This window comes from Scophthalmus maximus, chromosome 17, assembly GCF_022379125.1.
Source record: "Scophthalmus maximus strain ysfricsl-2021 chromosome 17, ASM2237912v1, whole genome shotgun sequence".
Lineage (NCBI taxonomy): Eukaryota > Metazoa > Chordata > Actinopteri > Pleuronectiformes > Scophthalmidae > Scophthalmus > Scophthalmus maximus.
The window spans coordinates 8,342,083-8,361,668 of NC_061531.1; the positions used below are offsets into that span (position 1 = coordinate 8,342,083).

The 19,586-nt window shown below is 42.6% G+C and overlaps 1 protein-coding gene across 4 annotated transcripts in view; it reads left to right on the forward strand.

Moving 5' to 3' along the window:
- The window catches only part of grapa (GRB2 related adaptor protein a), a 33,656-nt gene that overhangs the window by 5,618 nt on the left and 8,452 nt on the right, over positions 1-19,586 (forward strand). For 3 of the 4 annotated variants that reach the window (XM_035614990.2, XM_035614988.2, XM_035614989.2), the window contains 3 exons: positions 5,923-6,020; positions 7,164-7,283; positions 15,323-15,491. In XM_035614990.2, the coding sequence (XP_035470883.1) occupies positions 5,923-6,020; positions 7,164-7,283; positions 15,323-15,491 (387 nt within the window). The remainder of the gene's footprint in view (positions 1-5,922; positions 6,021-7,163; positions 7,284-15,322; positions 15,492-19,586) is intronic. The other variant, XM_035614991.2, reaches the window with a different exon arrangement.

The window sequence follows — 19,586 nt, forward strand, 5'->3', positions numbered from 1 at the left end:
CATTTGAGGGCAGCTAAGACCATAACATGGAAAGAAATATACTTTATTATTTAATCTACACCTGCCTTTAAAAAATGGTTGTTTTGTATCTGATGAATAGACTAGTTTTAAAGGCATTGTGGGAAATAATGCTAGAGTGAGACTGATATGATACTGATGTGTAAAGTAGACATGTAGCTGGAGGCAGCAGCTCTAGTTTATTTTAAGACTAGAATTTTGGGGAAACGGATCAGACACTCGTCGCACCATCTGCTTACTAACATCTGTGAAAGTTCACTTATCACCTATGTCAAATTGCTATTTTACAGTACAAGGTTATGCACTGGACTATATCTTGACCGGCAGCAGTAACTTCCTGGACTTTATGCTGGTTGCCAGGAAACGGGTTCCCGGCCAATAAATTGTGTAATGCATAACTCCTTGTACTGTATAGTGGCAAATGTTTGTCTCTGTGCTTTCGTCTAGGCTAGCTGTTACTCCCGTTTTGAGTCTTTGCACTAAGTTAAAGTAACTGTCTCCAAGCAGCAAGCGTCATATTTACTGTACAGACACGGGAGTATTATCCATCTCCTCATCTAACTAAAATAAAATGTTATTTCCTTGAATTTCAAGCTGTTCCTTTAACATGGTCCATTTTAATGATATGATGCGAGAACAAGCTTTTTTTTTTTTAAATAGCTAAAGTACATCTCTTGTGATTTCCTGATGGCTTACAGGCCAAAATGCAGCGCTGAGATATTTTCTCGCACAGCTGGAAATTATTGTCGTGGAAAATTGTCCCTCTAAGTCATTGGCAGTACAGCTCAGAATTAAAGAGCAAGAGCTCCTTTCTAGACTTATCCTACACTGTGGCACCAGCTGTTCGACAGTCGTATGCGGACAAATCCATGGCAGAAGAGACAGCTAAATCAATTTGTCCTCCTTGTTCACTTGTCTCTCATGCTGACATTGCCATGGCCACACGTACATGTTACTAGTTTCATTCCCCAGAGGGTTTCTAATCCTGGGCAACGTAGGAATCATTTGATGAGGGAAGTGGATGGAAAAACCATCACATCAAATATCACAAAAATAACCCATGAGATGAATTTGATGATGTCTAATAGGATAGTGATGCCTGAGGGTGGAATTCACCTTTAATCATATGCAGGAGGCGGGTATATTATTCATCCCAGACAGACTGTTTTAATATAAGAGACAATATGAGATGAGATTGCATTTCGTTTTGTTGCTGCGTTAGTGTGTTTTGCAGTAAATAAATGTCATCCTCTATTCCCCGGTACTTATGTGCAGATATGACTCATTTAAGTCTGTAGAAAATCTAGGCTTGTGAGTTGAGCATCTTTTTTTCTAAATAACCTACTTGAAAATCCTGATTTAATTATTTTTGGGGGCTTTGATCAGAGCACAGAGAAATTGTATCATATCCAAGTCACAGTGATGCAGTTATTGTGACTAAAATGAGACCAGCATTTAGAAATGCTGCTTCCCATCCCCTGGGATAAACTGCTGTCTTGTCTGGAACAGCTCTGGTTCACACTTAGGTCAAACAGTACTTAAATAATTCTTCACATTTGTTCATTCCTGCTTGCAGCCCAGATGGCCGGAACTTTACCGTATCATAGCAATTAATACAGCAACTATAACCCCTACAACTACATTTAAATGTGAACTTTTATTCCATCACATACTGGTGCTTCTTTAATGTTCCATTGTTGTGTCAAAAATACCCCTTTCTATGCAAAAAGCTATATTTTGGTCCCAAAACTGCTCATTTTCTCCACCTTGTTACCAGTGTGGATGAAAGCAAATAGATTTCTTTTTTTATCATTCCTTTGGGAGAAATTATTTTGTTCATGCCCCGTTGTGCAGCCGCCATGTGATCAATCGGGCTGAGTGGAGTGTGGACTCATAATGAAATGATAAAAATAGCTTCATAGTCAAAAATTTTTTTTAAAGTAATTGCTCCGACACTCAGTTTAAAGCCAGAAAGCGTTTGACACAAGGGACAGAAAAGTGGAGCGTTTCTTTTGTTCTCCAAACCCGAAACACATCAATGTGACAATCCGAGATTTGAATCCAATTTGGATGTGGCTCCTCCAACTAATCCCAGGAATAGTTGCTAGGTAGACACTTTGGACACTCCATCATTAAATATGAAGAAAAAAATGAGTCACTGAAAGAAATTAGTCCTGGTCCAACAATAAGAACCTGAACTGAGGCTGTCTGAATGTGTGCCAGTGGTTCACACGGGTGGAGGGTTTCACACAGACTGATTCTGGGCCTCATTTACAGTGTAGTGCCAACATTCTTGCTGAATATTTTATGTTTTTCCTTAATTCGTTTTGGAATTTAAATGTGATTTTTTTATTTTCAAGGTTGATTTTGTATCTGTTAAAGCCATTGCTATGGTGCTGAAGGAGCTAAGTCAGTCACAACTGAATCAGTGAGGCCAATAGAATTAACATAATATAAAACATCCTAAATATATATTTTATCAACAGATGGACCCATGCATGCGGCTAATATTAGAACAGAACATGTATACATAATTTAATATAGCAAATGTTTAATACAACCTTATAAAATCAAAGAATACTGTTGTACAGATTCAGCAGTTGTATTATTGGTAGGAGAGCTACTGACGAATGCCAAATAATTATTGAAATTCTGGTGACATTCTATGAAATGTAATGGGTTAGGGTGGACGTGCCTTACCTGTAAGAGGAGAGGGGAATGGAGTAGCAAGTGCAGTGATTTTCAGTGAGAACGTAGACGCAGTTATAAAGCACAGAGAGCTTTAGAAGATATGAAAGGAAGAAATTATTTATAGATTTGGCTAAACTTGGACTCGGTGTTGACTTCAGTGATGGTCCATGAGCAATACACACATAAGCAAGGATTTGGAGTTTTTCCCATAATACAGGATGTTAACCAAAGATTTAGAACTCTTTTAACTAAAAAAACTGTGGAGCAGCCAGCATGAAGTAAAGAAGGAATAAAAGAAGGTTTTTAATGCAAAAGTGAAGAGCTGTAGCTGTAACTGAAACGGGGCCCTGGCAAAGACGAGAGGGAGTGCCACGAGAGGTGGGGCAAGGAGATTAGAGGGATGCGGGGCTGTTTTCACGTCAAAGCTCTGATGAGGAAAGGTAAAGTCTGGGGGTCACAGGGTCAGAGTGATGAATCAACTGCGGCTGTGGCACGGAAGGTTGAATAAGTGACAGCAGACAAGAGAGCGATGTGCAAATAATGGGCGATCATTCAGGCCTGTGATTGAACGGTGACGGATGGTATGAACAGTAAATCTTTTTATAGCCTGCAACACATTTTAAAATGACCCATGGAATGCACAAGGTAACCATTAAAAGAGCTGGTGCATGAAGTAAAGTTCCAAAAGGCAGAGAGGGGACGGGGAAACTTTTCTCTGACAGACGGTTGCAAGAAAACGTAATTGAAACCTTTGGAATTATCTTCATTCATGTAAAAAAAAAAACGGTCTGACCAAATGTGGTCAGATCTTTATCCGAGCTACAATAATGTGCAATAACACATTCTATTTTAACTAACAACACGTTGTTTTTGTCCATATACCACATACGCCATTAAAATATCCGCAGTCTACTTTAGAAAATGTGAACCTTGAGGCTGATGACATGAACAAAGGTAAACTGGAGTCAGACGTGTGCTAACCTTGAGTCCAGTCAAATAACCAAGGACTGTATAGGTCAGGGTCAGAGTCACAGACTCATTAGAAACACTCAAACATTTTTGAGCTTGCTGTTCACGAGGAGCATCTGCTGATGTGAAATCTGCGTCTCAAGAGAAATATCGCAGAAGACTTATGCTCAAGAATTGTTGATTTGCATAAAGCTGGAAAGGGCTCGCGAATTAATCTCAAAGAGTCCCACAAACTCTATATGAATAATAGAAAAATCTGTGGTTGCTCTCTGTGGGCATCCAGCTATAAGATGACTCCAGTGGCAGAATGCAGAATGACCAGTCAGGGAAAAGTGAAGGCCAGAGGAGCAGCGCAAGTTGAAGAGGACTCACTGGAGCTGGATGAGTTTACCATACACAAATGAATGGTACAAGGTTCTCTGGTGACATTATGGAGGAAACTACTTCTCCCCCAACAAAAAAAAAAAAAGCTGCTCTAAGAAATTATTTGAGGTAACTGCTGCCAAAGGAAGTTCGACCACTTATTTAATCCCACCGCTTTGTCTTTGTCTACACTTGTGAAGATCCTATCACATTTTTATGACCAATTAGTGCAGAAAAAACAGGTAATTCCAAAGGGTTCACAGCGTTTTCCTCACAATGACATGGCCAACATAGCCCAAGGAGTTCTCAGGCATAGTTATACTGAAGTTCCTCACTGGCAGGATCCATTTCAGCAGCACAGTATTTTCCTATATGTCATAGTCACACATTTCCCTTTTAGTGTCACTGATAAAACAATATCGCGCTGCGATAACAAAGCTCAAGAATGTGGCGATGAGGTGACCTCCGCTCGGCAGGGTTGTTAAAGGAGAGGGGTTTAAGACATGTGTCACCGCGAGGCAGCCAAGCACAGCAAACAAAACAAACAGTGAAACATATCAAAATGACGAGGAACGACACCGCTGCATTAGAGCCGTGAAAAAACCTTGACAAGACGGATGAAATGAAAGAGAATAAAACGTGTAAATATCAAACTGGGGCACAATCGGGTGACAGTGTGTCGCTCTCAGACTGTCCTCCACTGCCCTCATCGCTTTTCTGTTTAAGAGAATTGCAAGAATAAAAAATGTCCCAGAAATGATCCCGGCATTAGTTGAACCACTCATGCTTTTATTACAGTATATGAGGCAAAAATATACTAGAAGGTTTTGGCTAAAGATATATTTTCTTATTTATTTTCGACACTACACATAATACTGTAGAGTAGATAGTGTGAATGTGGCAACTGCCCCTGAGTTAAACTTCAGGTATTCATGTGTTGACTGGTGATTGCTGAGCAGAGGAGGGGATTACTGAATTTAAAAAATCCATCTCACTCAGCCTCATTTTAACTGTTCCGTGTGAACTGATACTGGAATAATAAGAATAAGGAAATACTTGAAAGAAGTTTGATACTTTAATTGTAACATTGTGATGAAATGTCTAGCACAATGTCTCTGGTGCCGGCCGATCCATGTGCAAGATCGTTCACGTGGCATTTTGAACTCGCCAGTAATTCGTTCTTTGGAATTTGTGTGAATTGATAGTTCCCCCACAAAGATGGCCGAAAGCCACTGCGGTGGATCATAGAAGTGGAAAAGGCCCCGGCATGGAGGCTGATATACTGCAGGACAGAGCTACATAATAAGGGGCATTTCTGTCACATTTAGCAATGCAAGACCCGAACGCAGATGCAGGAAAAGTTTAAATTTCATTAAAGGAGAAGATGAAAAACAGGCTCAGTATTTGCAGGGGAAAAAAAATCCAACACAGCTAATCCACTCAGGGGAAACACAGGAGCAGCAACATGAGGTGAAACTGGACTGATGGGAAGACATCAACGGGGCGCAAAACAGAGCGGACAGACCGACAAAGACAAAGGGAGGCAGGGATAACTGGAAACAGGTGAAACACATAAGGTGCAGACAACCAAGAGTCAATCAAAGTAACCAATGACAAGACAGGAGAAGGAGGAGAAAAAATACATACTGTAAAAGGAAATGAGACAACATGAGGGATTGTACAAGAGGTAACTTAACTAAGGCAGAGATGCAGGGAGGGTTAATCAGTCCACAAAGACTCCCAGATAGGAGGCAGAACAGTTACACTTTCACCTGATAGTCATACCCTGCATCATCATCACACCATTATGAGCGATGTTACATCCGTGCGTGTGTGTGCGTGTGTGTGTGTGTGTGTGTGTGTGTGCGCTCACACTCCTAGATCACCAACATGGAGGACGATCCCAACTGGTACACAGCTGAGCTCCACAACAGAAAAGGCTTTGTGCCAAAGAACTACATCAACCTGCGGCCACACGCGTAAGTACACGCACACACACACACACACACACACACTTACACACACTCTTCTACTTATGCTGCATTCCCTAGCCCTTAATGCCCTAACCTCAACCATCACAACTAAAACTAACCCCAACCTATACAGCGAAACCTAATTCTATACACACACACACGCACGCACGCACGCACACACGTGTTCATCTGTGAAACTGATTAATACATTTCACACGTCCAGCACTGGTTTGTCTAAACAGCTCATCAGTGAGTGTGTACAGCTCCGGGCCTTTTCTGCTCTGCTTTGGACATCTGCACTCCAGCATAAGGCAGCCTACCCATAGGGAAACGCTCACTGCTTTACATAATCACACACCATACAGTGTGTGTGTGTGTGTGTGTGTGTGAGAGAGAGAGTTTACAGTGAAGCTGCTGGTACACCCTGACTCTCCATCAGATGGCCATGCACCAGCTGGGCTCTGCTTTTCGCTGTGACAAACACCAAACTGACAGCGCAGCCAATGCAGCGGCTCTGCCTCGTTAATGAACACTCACGTGCGGTCCACTTGGAGTTTTGAGCTCACCGTAGGGAGATGTGTTGTCTGCTGGGAACGTGTGTCCATGAGTGTTTTTGTCTCCCTCCGCATTTATGAAAACTCCCAGAATGCTGACCTTGTGAACTCAACCGAGAGCTGCCTTTAGTCTGTCCGCCATACTGGATTATGCTCCCTCCTTACGCAGTATGAGTCATCAAACTGCTGTTGCGGCGCACAGGTTCACGAAAGCAGAAGATCATTTGTGCGAGCCTTGCATCCAGGCAAACTGCTCGACCAAGCAAGACTATTGAGCAAAACATTCAAATAAAAACATGACACTTTCACTTACGCTTCACCACGGACAAATGAAATCCAGCAAGGATTTGTGTTGTGTGCATATTTAGCTGCAGGTTTAAAAATAACTTCCCCGGCGTTCTAATTGTCACCACACTCAACCTGTCAGCATTGATTTGTGCTGTGCTGAAAAGACAAGCATCCATTTTTGGAGTTTCACATCAACTCATTTTTCCACGCGTGCTAGCTGCTATACATCTGAACAACGCAGATCAAAGGCCTAAAACCTCTTTCTTTTTTCTCACTTGTGTTCTTTTTTTGTCCTTCTTGCCTCCAGCTGGTTCGCCGGCCGCATATCTCGCGGTGTTGCAGAAAGTCGACTCAGACACAGGGAGTGTGGAGCTTTTCTGGCCAGAGAGAGTGAAAGCGCTCCCGGAGAGTTCTCCTTGTCCGTCAGGTAGGAGATCATTCAAGAATCCATTTTTTTCCTGAGGACTAAAATTAACGCGTAGATTTTTACACACAACTTTGATCCATATGTTCTTTTCCATCCCATCTTATTCCTATTCCTTATGTATCTCAAATTCAATTCAAATACATAATGTAATTGTCCCTTGTTTGCTCATTGATTTGAAGTGCGATCGAAAAGTTCAGAGAATTCATCTATACCAAGCAAAATCCGTACCTGATTTAAATTTGGCCACCATCACCTTGTGTGTGGATACACTCCTCCCAACGTTCCCGTCTTGATTGGAACGCTCCCTGGAAGTCCCATCTTGTAAGTGTGTCAAGCACCATCTGCAACACATACTGGATCTCCTCTGCTGTGTCAAAATGGCACCCCTTCAGACTGAAATTAATTTTTTGGGAATAGGGAGAAGTCGCAGGGAGCCAAATCTGGCAAGTAGGGCAAGTGGAAAGCTTTGATTGTGTCGATGTAGCCAAGGGCCACACTGTGAGTGGGCGTGTTGTCACGACGGAGCACCCAATTGATATCACGCCGCAGTTTAGGTCGTTTGGCGACAGACGGCTCACAAGACTACATCATGAGACAGTCTGATCTCGCGGGATGAAGTCATCGTGCACAATCCCACTAATGTCGAAGAAAAGCACACGCATACCCTCGTCGCACTCCTGGCCTGACGGGGCCACCGTGCAGGCTCTTTCTCTGCATCTCTGGTCACCTAGCTGTTGACCCAACTCTCATCACTGGTGGTGATCCTCCAAGGTCGAGGTGCGTGGTAGATGCACACCTGCAAGTGGTCACAGAACACAACACCAGGTCCCGGTCGCCTTACGTAATGCTCCTCACACGAGTTATGGCTGGCACCTGCTGCATGACCTCACGTTGCCGTACTGTGCTGCAACAGGAACATTCTCCGAACGATTTGATCGCACCTTGTACATTCTGAGTGGATTGTTTATCAGGGCGGCAGGGGCTCAGAAAAGAAAGAGGGTTTTCAGGACATGGTGTTGGGCGGAGGGTAAGACGGAGGACCCCTTTGGCCGGATGTGAGCTAATCCTGCCTGGCACCCTGTGGCATCTGGGGCTGCTGATGAGGCCAGTTGGCCGACTCGTCGGGGGGGGCGTGACTCGGTGTTGTGCTCCTTGGGCCTGAGTGGATATTGGAAGTGTTGAGCCAGGGTGTTTGTGTGTGGTTGAGTTTGAGGGGGTAGGGAATCTGAAATTTGGTATGAATAAAGGACAAAATTCAAAGCTGGGTTATGGCTCCTTGCTTGCAGCCGGAGCTGTGAGAAGGCTCAGGCCAGGCGCTACGAGTTAGATTTTTGGGTTGTCCTGCAGTTGGTTGTCACAATGTCTGGGCATGATACTCTTCCCCAGTGGATTTGTCTCTTGCCTTTGGAAAGCAATGATACAGGACAGGACAGGAAAGGACCAGAAAGGAAAGGAAAGGAAAGGAAAGGAAATGGCAGGGCAGGAAATAAATAAGTTGTCTGCAGTAAGGGAATTAAAAAAAGGGATTATTACAGATGAGTGAGAGGAGGGAAGGGAGGTGCTGTGTGTAAAACCGGTTTGCCACGGGGGGACAGGGAGGATTTTTTTTTGGGTTGCTGTTACTTGTTTTTTGGGGCTGTTTGTTGGCGTCTCTCCAGCTGTTGTTGCTGGATGGTGCAGTAGCTTTAAAATTGGGTCAGGTGTGTGTGTGTGTGTGTGTGTGTGTGTGTGTGGTCCTTGTGTACTGACAGCTCTCCTGTCGGAGGAGATGTCCTGACAGGAGTATAGCTGTGAAGATTCGGCTCAGCACGGTCCAGCTTTGAGCTGTCAGTCCGAGAACAAAGTTAGAAATCATGCAACATTGTGAATGTGGTATAAGGTGAAATGTTATTTTCACTGAAATAAAACATCCCTAGCTGCAATTTTCTTTGAAGATGATGTGTATGAAGATAATATTACAGGGATAAAAAGGTTTAATTGTCACTCACTTGAGTTTTTAATTTATTTTTCTTTTAAGTTTTAAGTGTTCTGTTAACTTAATTCTCTGACTTCTTAACTACTTCATTTTTTTCTGAAAAACGTATACTGGTAAGGAAATGATAAATCTGGCATTTATTTTTTAATTCATGCCTACCAAATATCCACCGATGTAGAATGCAAACTTCCTGCAGAATTTTAAGACCTCCAGGGAAAATACAAACGACATGAACTCAGCGTTCTCAGCGGTAGATGTGGTTCTGACTGCAGACCAGTAATGGGATCAGCATTCACGGAAAATCTGTCAGACGGGCCTTTTGTGGCCTGAATTATAGAGGCAGAAGAGATGGGGCCTTGTTTAAAAACGCAGAATACAGAACACAGCAGAATACATTTTGAGAGGTGGGCATGAAAGAATATGTGACAGGGGATGAGCTTCAGACTGTGCCTTGTGAAACTGTCCCAATGGGTTATTTATTAGTAGTTTATTTTGGGAAAGTGGAGCAAAGTGATGCCAACCTACACTGCCATCAAGAGAGATGAGGAATCCATTTTGCTTAGCTGGGATTTGACTCAGCAACAGATGCACCCAAAGGACATAGTTTTTCCACAATGGTATCACATTGATATATTTTGAAAAAGAGTATAACTATTTAAAGTTAAGAAAAAGAGCTGAGACAAGTAGACATAGTTGTTGAAAAAAAAGAAGAGACAGGATGCTGTGTACCTGGTCCCATTTTGCCAATATTGTTTTTTTTCTCATGTTTTCTTTCAGAAAAGAAATGTTACTTTCACTTGATTGATACATTTCCAAAGTCCTGATCAATATCAGTCCCTCCACCTGCACATTCATCTCACATCTGGAATTTACAACTAAGGCAATGTGAGTCATCAGAGGACACAATATGTGACGGTCTCCTATGATTATTTAAGTGACTTTTGGAATGTTCTAGTGTCGTCCTTTAGTCCACTACCCTTTTATTCTTGAAACAAATGTATTCTCTTTCTTTCTGTGAGAGCAGGACACCATTTCCTTTTTGAGTGACAGATATCCTCTTGCGTTATAGAGCTCAAGGTTGTTTTGACCACAGCAACATCCTGCCTAGCACATTTTATTTGATCGGTACGGTCAGCCCGTGAACGAATACATGTGGAAGTTCACCAACACCCAGGTGGTTTTCCGCAGGCCTTTGCCGTTTAGCGGTTGAAGACGAAAACAGAACGACTGACGTTTACTTTGCTTCGACAGTATGATGGTTTGTCTGAGAGGACCGTTGTGTGTCTGCTGTCAATTTAACTGACTGTGTGTGTGTGTGTGTGTGTGTGTGTGTGTGTGTGTGTGTGTGTGTGTCTCACGCCCTTGTTATTGAGGCCGTTCAGTCAATGTGCCCTCATACTACAGCAGATATATTTAAACCACGTGTTTTCTCTGCCTTATGTCCATTCTTTTTACATGACATCAAATATAACCAACTCATTCTTCTGGTGGCTCAGAGAGTCAGTGCTGAACTTGGTCGTTCGTTCATCCTCCTCGTTGTCAGTCACCATATGTCTCTTATCGGGGTCGTTGCTCTTAAGAGGAACCGTTTAAGGGAGCTGACCTTATGGCTTATGCTTATTTCATAGCTCCATAAGCTTCTCGGCGAGTTCGGTGTCCCGTGAATGTCGTCACTTGGGGGCAATTTCACACCGAATGACTCATGATATCTCCTCAGACAGCGCCTAATTTAGTTTGACAAGTTAATGCATGTGGATGCATTATAATGCATAGTCAATGAGTTGAGTTATATGGGAACAAATATCGGAGCAATACACACACACACACACACACACACACACACACACACACACACACACACTGAAACATACAGCAAGTGAAAGTTAGTTAAGCTCACTAACGAACACATTATATCTCACTTGTTACTATCAGTAATATATTGTCTTTTTATATCTTTTTTAAATTTTATTTTTTTATTCAGATATGTGACCTGAAAACTGTATTATTGTTTGAATGCTGATTTTAATTGTCTATGATTTCATTTGTTTTTGCTAAAGCATTTTGTGAAGCTACTTCTAAAAGGCGATGTATAAATAAAATAATAACAATTATTATTATTATCAGACAGAGCCAGGCTAACCGTTTCCCCTGTTTCCAGTCTTTATGCTAAGCTATGCTAACCGACCGCTGGCTGTGGCATCGTACAGACATGTCGGCATCAGTGGTATAAATCTCCTCAATATATCAGTCAACAAGAAAGCAAATAACGTTATTGTTATGATGGTGCTGGTGGGGTTTGGATGTGTAGCCTAGATGTGCAGCATCCATATAAAAACATGGTGCATTGGTCTTCTGTTTTTTTTCCCCCCAATCAACTCTCCAGTTCAGCTTTCACAGCGCTGGTCAATTGCACAATTTACAATTCAGTGACCAAAACACGACCGAGAGAGACTTGAGGGAGACCGAGCCATAAATACAGAGACAGAGAGAAATAGTCGAGGGCAAAGTGCAGGGGAAAGAGCAGGCGAGAGTGACAGCAGAGAAAATAGACGGCAGAAGGAAAATCTTAAGGAGGGTGGTTGGGTGCAAAATTTAAGTTCTCATTTCTTTGTTTTCGCATACTGACATAGAGCTGAAATGAGACCAAGTCATCTGGGAGGCAGAAGGTCTTATCCTGTTCAAACTCGACTCATGCAAGCTACTTCAAAGATATCGTTTATGAGAATTACGCTTTTTTGCTTTCTTGCAGAGAGATAAGAAGATTGATACTACTCACGTTAAAACAGAAAAAAAAATGAGGGCCACCACTAGGTTAGTTTACCACAGCAGACTGTGGTAAACAGTTTGTCCTAATTTTCAGGCCAACACAAGAACTCGGTGGTTTAATTCATCACATAAGGTATATGGCACTTAATTTATCTCAAAAGCATCATGTGCATGCACAGATTTCTTTTCTTTTTTTGAATGGGGCAGTATGAAAGACAGTGAGAACAGAGAAGTGAGAATACATTGACAGAGGAAGTGGAGTGAATGATAGACGGATGACCTTCATGAATTTTGAATTGTGCTGGCACAGAGTAAAAGTTTAAAAAGATAAACTTCTGTGCTCATCGACGGCATCTCTCTCTCGCTGTGTGTTCTATCTCTCCATCTATTTCCTTTTCTCTCTCTCTCTGTCTTGTTCTCTCTTAATCTCTGTCTCTCTCTCTCTCTCTCTCTCTGTCGATGCGTTTTACGTGGAAAAATAACATAATCTCTCTATCGCTGTGGGCCTTAATTACACTGGATCAGGGAGATGAGAGGGCACTGGGCGAGTGTGTGACGAAGCTCAGACAGATGTGTTGTTAGAGCACACTGGTTCTCTAGTGTCTCTGAGTAATATTTCAGGAGACCTTCATAGCTGCAAGATTGAATCTACTTTCTCTCCTCCTGTTTTTCCCCTCCTCTGTACAACCCTGCCTTTCCCACTTTTTTACAAACTAAGTTAGAGTTTGTTTTCACCACAATGAGATCATTGACCTCTGCTTTGGTTTCTTTAACATGCACGGGCGTCACGGACAGAATTCAGAATGAAAGATTTTTAGATTTGTATCGCTTGTCTCAAACAGTTTAGCAGAACCATTATATAGTTGTCATAAAATGTTTAAATGTTTTGCCTGCGCAAAGGAGGTTATATATATATATATTTATATATATATATATATAAATTCTTTCTTTTCTTTTTCTTTTATTATCTCTCCTGTGGCATAGCCTATAAAAAACAACTCAGAGTTTTCATATCAGTATATAGATGTACCGACCGCCACTGGGTGAAATCTCTGCCATGAAGCTGGATGACTGTATCACATTCATTTTTTAGGATTCTTTTAAGCATTTCTGTTACATTACATTTTAAGATGACTTTTTTTGGGGGTTAGAAAAACTGACTCAAAACAACAACAACAAAAAATGCAGACATAGCATGCTGTCTGCTGCTGCAGGAAATCTGAACTAGATGTGGCGAACAGGCTACAGAACGGTGACATTTGTTTCCCCCTTTTCTTCCGTCTGAGTAACCCTACGTTTGATGTGTTTCATTCTGTATCACAATATCTGCGAATCGCCTGAAGGGAAGGCCCTTGCCCTGTCTACATCCCGTCTCTTAATCCCCCACTCTTCTCCTCAGCTTTCGGTTTCCGTCTTCACAAATGCTTACTTATTATTTCTTCACCATGCGGTGCAGGCACTCAACGGCCGCCGTGCCGAGGTGCACGGCGGGCGGCAGTAAGAGAGCCCCGCCAGTAGGACGCAGCAGAGGGCGCCGCACAACTACAGGGCTGATGGAGCTCCTTTGACAAGAGAGGATCACACGTTTGTGTTATGTGTGTGAGTCAGTGGAAGGATAAGGCCGAATCAAGAGAGACAATGGAGACACAGAGGAGCACATAAGAGGAATTGCGATTGGGAGGCAGAAGTTAGATAGAATTTGAATAATAGAGAAGCGTGAGAGCAACACAGAGAAATACAGACCCTTAGGCAGAGCGAAAAGAAAGACGACTGACAGACAGCACTGCTGCTCACACAGAATGGCTTCATGTTCGAGGACTACAAAGTCTGGGACATTGTCAATCCCCCCCCCCCAAAAAAAACAAGTCAAAAAAGCGTTCCATTTGGTTATGATTTCAGTCTCATCGGTTGTTTTGGCGACCGGCTGAGGGTGAGAGGAGAGAAACGAGGACACGCCGGGTGAAACGGAGGAGGCAGAGTAAGAGGGGCAGGGTGGAGGTGTAGTTGAATCCCATCCAGTCATCAGGGAGTCGGTGCTGCTTGTTCACAGAGCTCGGCGGCTGAGTAGAGAAAGACATTCGAGCTGATGCTCATTTACCGTCTCTGAGCTTGGGACAGGGCCACCCGCACGATTGAGGAGGAGCTCGGTGAGGTTTAAAGAAGCAAATGACAAATTGAGTTTGCGCTAGAGAAAAGACATAATTCAGAGGGAGAATCTGCTATATCTTAATGGAGACCGATGATGTCACAATAAAAAAAAGAGGATGTTACCACACATGGGAAACAAGATTTGAACAATCACTAAGTTAAGCCCAACACACACACACACACACACACACACACACACACACACACACACACACACACACATACACCTACTCTGTGACGTGTTTAGAAATACGGAGGAGTTCTACCGACTTCTGCCGCACATGAGACGCAGTTATATAACAGCATCATCCTGGTGAGATGTCCAGATTTCTAAAGATAAGCTCACAAGTTACTTAGCAACCGCCACGGAGCAGGATAGGGGGGCAGGTGTGACTGCCAACGAATACAAGCCAAACTTCTCATCGCAGCAACAAGGCACGCACACTCCAACACCATTTTTGTTCGTGCCACTGGCTGAATCGTATTATTCATAATCAACCTTGTCGGAAATGTTTTCAGTCAATATTCTATTACATCATATTGTGCAAATTGTTTTTTGTACCCATTTCAATTGGTATTTAATACATTTGTTTGACATCATCTGCTTTGCACAGGAATCCACGACCAGCGGAGCAGCCAATGCAAAATGTCACTGTCTGCTCTTTCAGAAATATGACTCACGCACTAAAAAAAACCAAACCCAAAATACAAAAAACACCTCCGTTGGAAATTCCCTCCGTTCTCTACTGATTATATTGTTTAAGATTGTTTAGTGTGGGTTTGTCTTTGGTGGCTTTGTGCAGCTCCTTGTCTGTTTTTCTGTTGTCACAAAACTTGTCTTGACCAGGCGGAACACACGACAGATAAACACAAATGAAAATAAAATAAGACAGGAAATAAAGGCACCTCCAGTGCTTCTTTCTTTCTTGATATATATTTTTTATCATTCTTCGCTGTTGCCTCACTTTTTTTTCTTTGGTCTGACTGCAGCGACACTGTGCTCTTCACCAAAACTCTGACACATCCTTTATGATTGACTGATATGTATAAATCCCAATAATGATACATGAGCGAGCACATTTCGCCATGACGGCCCTTTTCAGATAAGACACTTTAGTGAAGTTTCACTGTCTCTCCATTAATTTTGCAGTTATGGGGACCATGTTCAGCATTTCAAGGTGCTGCAGGACCGCAGTAATCAGTACTACGTGTGGGACGAGCTCTTCTCCTCCCTCAACGAGCTGGTGGAGTTCTACCATAGCAACAGCATCGCTAAGGAGAGGAACGTCTTTCTGAGAGACCCCGAGCACTTCGCCAGGGTGAGCAAGTTTGTTTTTAATGCAATGTGGCCAACCATGAACACTTTTACATTTTTATTTTCAACCAACGGCAAGTAAAGCAAATGAAGGATCTTTTTTAATAGATACGATTACACCAGCAGCATCTATGAGCCAAATATCAACTTGAACAATTATCACGTTAAAAGTAAAGTTACATAACTCTGAGGTTCTTCCTGTAACTTCAGCGTGACTGTGACTGATTCATATTGTGTGTAGGTTATTTACAATTATTGCAAAGAATCACTGCAGGGGTGTGAGATTTTACATGTTCAATTTCAAAATTATAATAATGAATTGGATTTATAAAGCCCCTTTCAAGGTAACCAAGGCCGCTTTCAAAAATAACATTAACAATAAATGAATAAACCAAGGACAGGAAATAATAGTAGAAATGCTTATTGTAATTAATAATTCAATGTTTTTAAAAACAATGCCATTTTAAATTCAGGAAGTAGTTTCCGGGACATCCTTTTGTCTCACTTTCTAGGAACTCACGTGTCCTTATTAATTATGTAGAACTGTTTTATTTTGCAATGTCATCTTTAATCTCCTCTTCAGACCATTTCGAACACATCTGTTCCTGTCATCGTTTCCCCTTCATCTTATCTATGCTGCCATTTTGACAAATGCAATTTTTTCCCCCCCAAATCTATTATCAAATCAGTATGTCAGGACAAACATAAAAAAGGTCCCGGGAGTTCTCATTTCAATGAACAGTGACTTCAAAGCACAACCATAAATTTATTTTTAATGCAGCTGACAGCTATGGGAACAGTCTGTATATGTTGGTCAAATCTGTGACGCTGGCAGCAGCGTTTGATATAGAGGTGCAGCTTGTAATGAAAGATCACAGGAGCGCTGCCGGTAAGGAGCACAGTCAAATCAGTCATCTTAGGCACTGAGCCAAAGGGAGTGAGCACGAGAAAACGGATTTTGAGGAGACAACTATTTATTTCAGACATGATTTAGTTCCCTCATATCAAGTCTGGACAGAACAGTGCAGGTAACAGTCCCTTTTCCCTCTATAGGTCAGACTGACATCAAGTGTCCATATAAATCTGTATATTAAATCTGAAAACATCGTTAAGGAGACAATTAAAGATGTGGAAGGAGAAACTAGTCATCCAGGGGCGTAACCCAAATTCCAGCGTGCTCGCTCAGGTTTGGCAAGAGAAAAAGTACAAATGAAAGGTAGCTCCCAGGATGGTGTCACCATGGGAGAAGCTGCCGTTGTCCTGATTGTGAACTCATTATGCTGACAAGATCACATTGCACGGTAACTATTCCTGGGAGTGGCAGGCAAGCCGCCTGCAGGCGAGCCCGGTCGCCGCAGAGGCATGTGATCCACAGTGATCCTGACGCGACAGCATGTCCTCATCACTGTAAAACCAGCCGCACGCTAATACCTATCACATCACACTCACGTCTGCGCCTTGGCACCTGAGAATAGGCCCCACGGTCCTCAGGGAACCAGATGATGCAGCGTGTCATTTTATTTGATTTACAACAGGGAAGGCGAAGTCACAGTCAGACAACGCGCGACGTATATGTTGAGTGAGACGTTCAAGAAACATCCTCACATCCTCACTCAAGAGCTTTACCAACATAAGAGTAATATTAACATTGGCCAACGCATTATTTTTTGGTCAGACCACAACAGTTGGGCCAGCCCTACTGTATAAACACAAATGTGCACGGCCGATTGACTGATGAAATCAAGTTTGAGAGTTGGACTTTCTCCATTGGCAGTTGGTCTTTTAAAAAAAATGACGCGGTTTCTATTAAATCACAAGGAGGGGCGTTTACAGGCAGCGTTCCCAATTTGTCACCTTTGAAGCTATTTAATTACTGTCAGTCACAGTCAAGCTGCTTTCAGTCATGCGCTGTCGTCAGGACATTTTCCTGAACTGTTCCAGAGCGGCTGTAAGTGAGAGCGCAGGAGTCCACAAACGTTGATGCTGCGGACATTTTCCGACACTTTTCCTGCCGGCCCACAAGTAACTAATCGCTTTCCGTATACAGTCGCGTCTCTCTCTCACGATTGACCACATGGCAGGTTACGTAGGGTCGGGACACTGGGGATATTAGCAGTAGAGCAGCAGCAGCAGCATGGAAGCGACTGCTGGTTAATATGCCGTCAACATAGACACAGAAACATTTGTTAATCACAACAACTTTAATGGGAATTTTTTTCTTTGGTAGACACTGTATATGTGAGCAGAGAAGCAAATAGATTGAGGCCTGAAACCGACTGACACTTATGTGTATATGACACAATGATGTAATGAATATGCTAATTATCCTAATTCCTTTTGAGAAGGACTGGGCTACTTTCTGTTCAAGTAGTTGTTTTACCATTTACCGTTTCCATTTCAGATTGACTATACACAGTCCAGCCATGTTCTAGATTTTGACCTTTGGTCTTCAGGCATCGCATATCCTAAGCTGCTCTCGGACATGCACTGAAGTCTGGACATTTTCCCGAACTCCTCCGTCTCAGGAAGCAAACTTCCCTAAATGTTGCTGCGAACATTTTCCAAAACTCCTCCCGCCAGCCCCCTAGTAAAAGTACCGCAGAAGGAAAATCTCCGGAAGATTCACAGCGGGCAAATGTCCGGACAGCTCTGTATGGTACCGCACTTAGAATTATCTTCATCTCATTAATTAAGGACGTCAGTCCAAGTTAAGGGTTAACTGGATGTGACTAGATACATTGAGGCCACATGACTCAGTAGAGATGCAGTTGGTCGTTTGCGGGCGACTACTACACCATTTTCATACGTCAAACTCGTACATGACTTCTGCGGTCTAGTCTTCACATCAATTTAGATTGCATGAGATTTAAACTGTCTGTTTTCCTTGCGGGAAATGATGGAAACTGTTGTAATCCAATCTCAGAGCAGAACTGCATTTTTCAAAGATGTAGTTTAGGATCGCACAATTGGAGTCATAAAACATCTCAGACCTGATTTTAACGGCTTTCTAATGCTGCTCTTTAAAAGGGTGTCCGCCCAAAGCATCTCTCAGGCAGATAAGATCGGCCTCCGAGTTTTCTTTGTCCACCTGTTTCCCAAACAATCCAGGTGGGGTCAATTTATCACCGCCACCTCGACTCCCCTGATTCACCTCGCTGCAAAATCCAAAGCCTGCACTCAGCTATAAGCTCACTTACGGAGACGCAGTGACAGAAAAAGAAAAAAGTAGCTCTGGGAATCTAAAAAATTGCTGGCGTGGAGGAGGTAGACAACCACTGCTGCTTGAGGTCGTCAGAAAGGAAGCGAGAGTCTGATGAGTCAGTGTTGGAGATGTTATCCAGAGGGTATTTTCCTTGTATTTTATTTTTAACATGCATGTATTTCATGCAAAGCAGCGCTCTGCGTCTGGCTTGAAGTGTGAATGACTGCAGTGATATGTGTTTACAAAAATGAAGATAGAATGGGACAGTATTTATTTGAAATGCACTTCCTGGAGTGCTCTCATGCCTTTAACACATGAAACGAATGAATACGGAGATGAGCTGGTTGGAAGTTAATAATTACCAAAATGATACAATATCCATATGTCCAATAAAGTCAATACGTCATCATGGTTTTATGGGTTCAGGACCACAAGCAGCAATTGAAGATAAGAAGATAGGTCGATTGAACTGAGCCGGTAAGCCTGTGTGAAGCTTATGCTCTTTTGAAGATGATCCACATTGATTGATCTCTGCGATTTGTGAGCTTTACTCCAATAAATCTAAACCTTTCAATTGGGGGGAGCTCTTTTCTTCTTCTTCTTCTTTTCATCAACTATTTTCTATTTCCTCAGATGAGGCTGTGCCATAACTGGCAATAGCAAGCAGACCAGCTGCTGCGTTTCACCTGGCGGAGGAGCAGACTTTCAGCTGAGGATGACGGGTTTTGATCCCCTAAAAATAGACTTTTGTCTCACAGAGCAGCTTCTCACAAACGTTGCTCCCGCTCAAGAGAATGTTGCACCTTGTATTCAGTCCCCTGAACGAATGCAGCTGGAGCAGATGCGGGTGAAGAATATGGCTTCCGGGCTTTGTGATGACAGTTAGACGGGAGATAA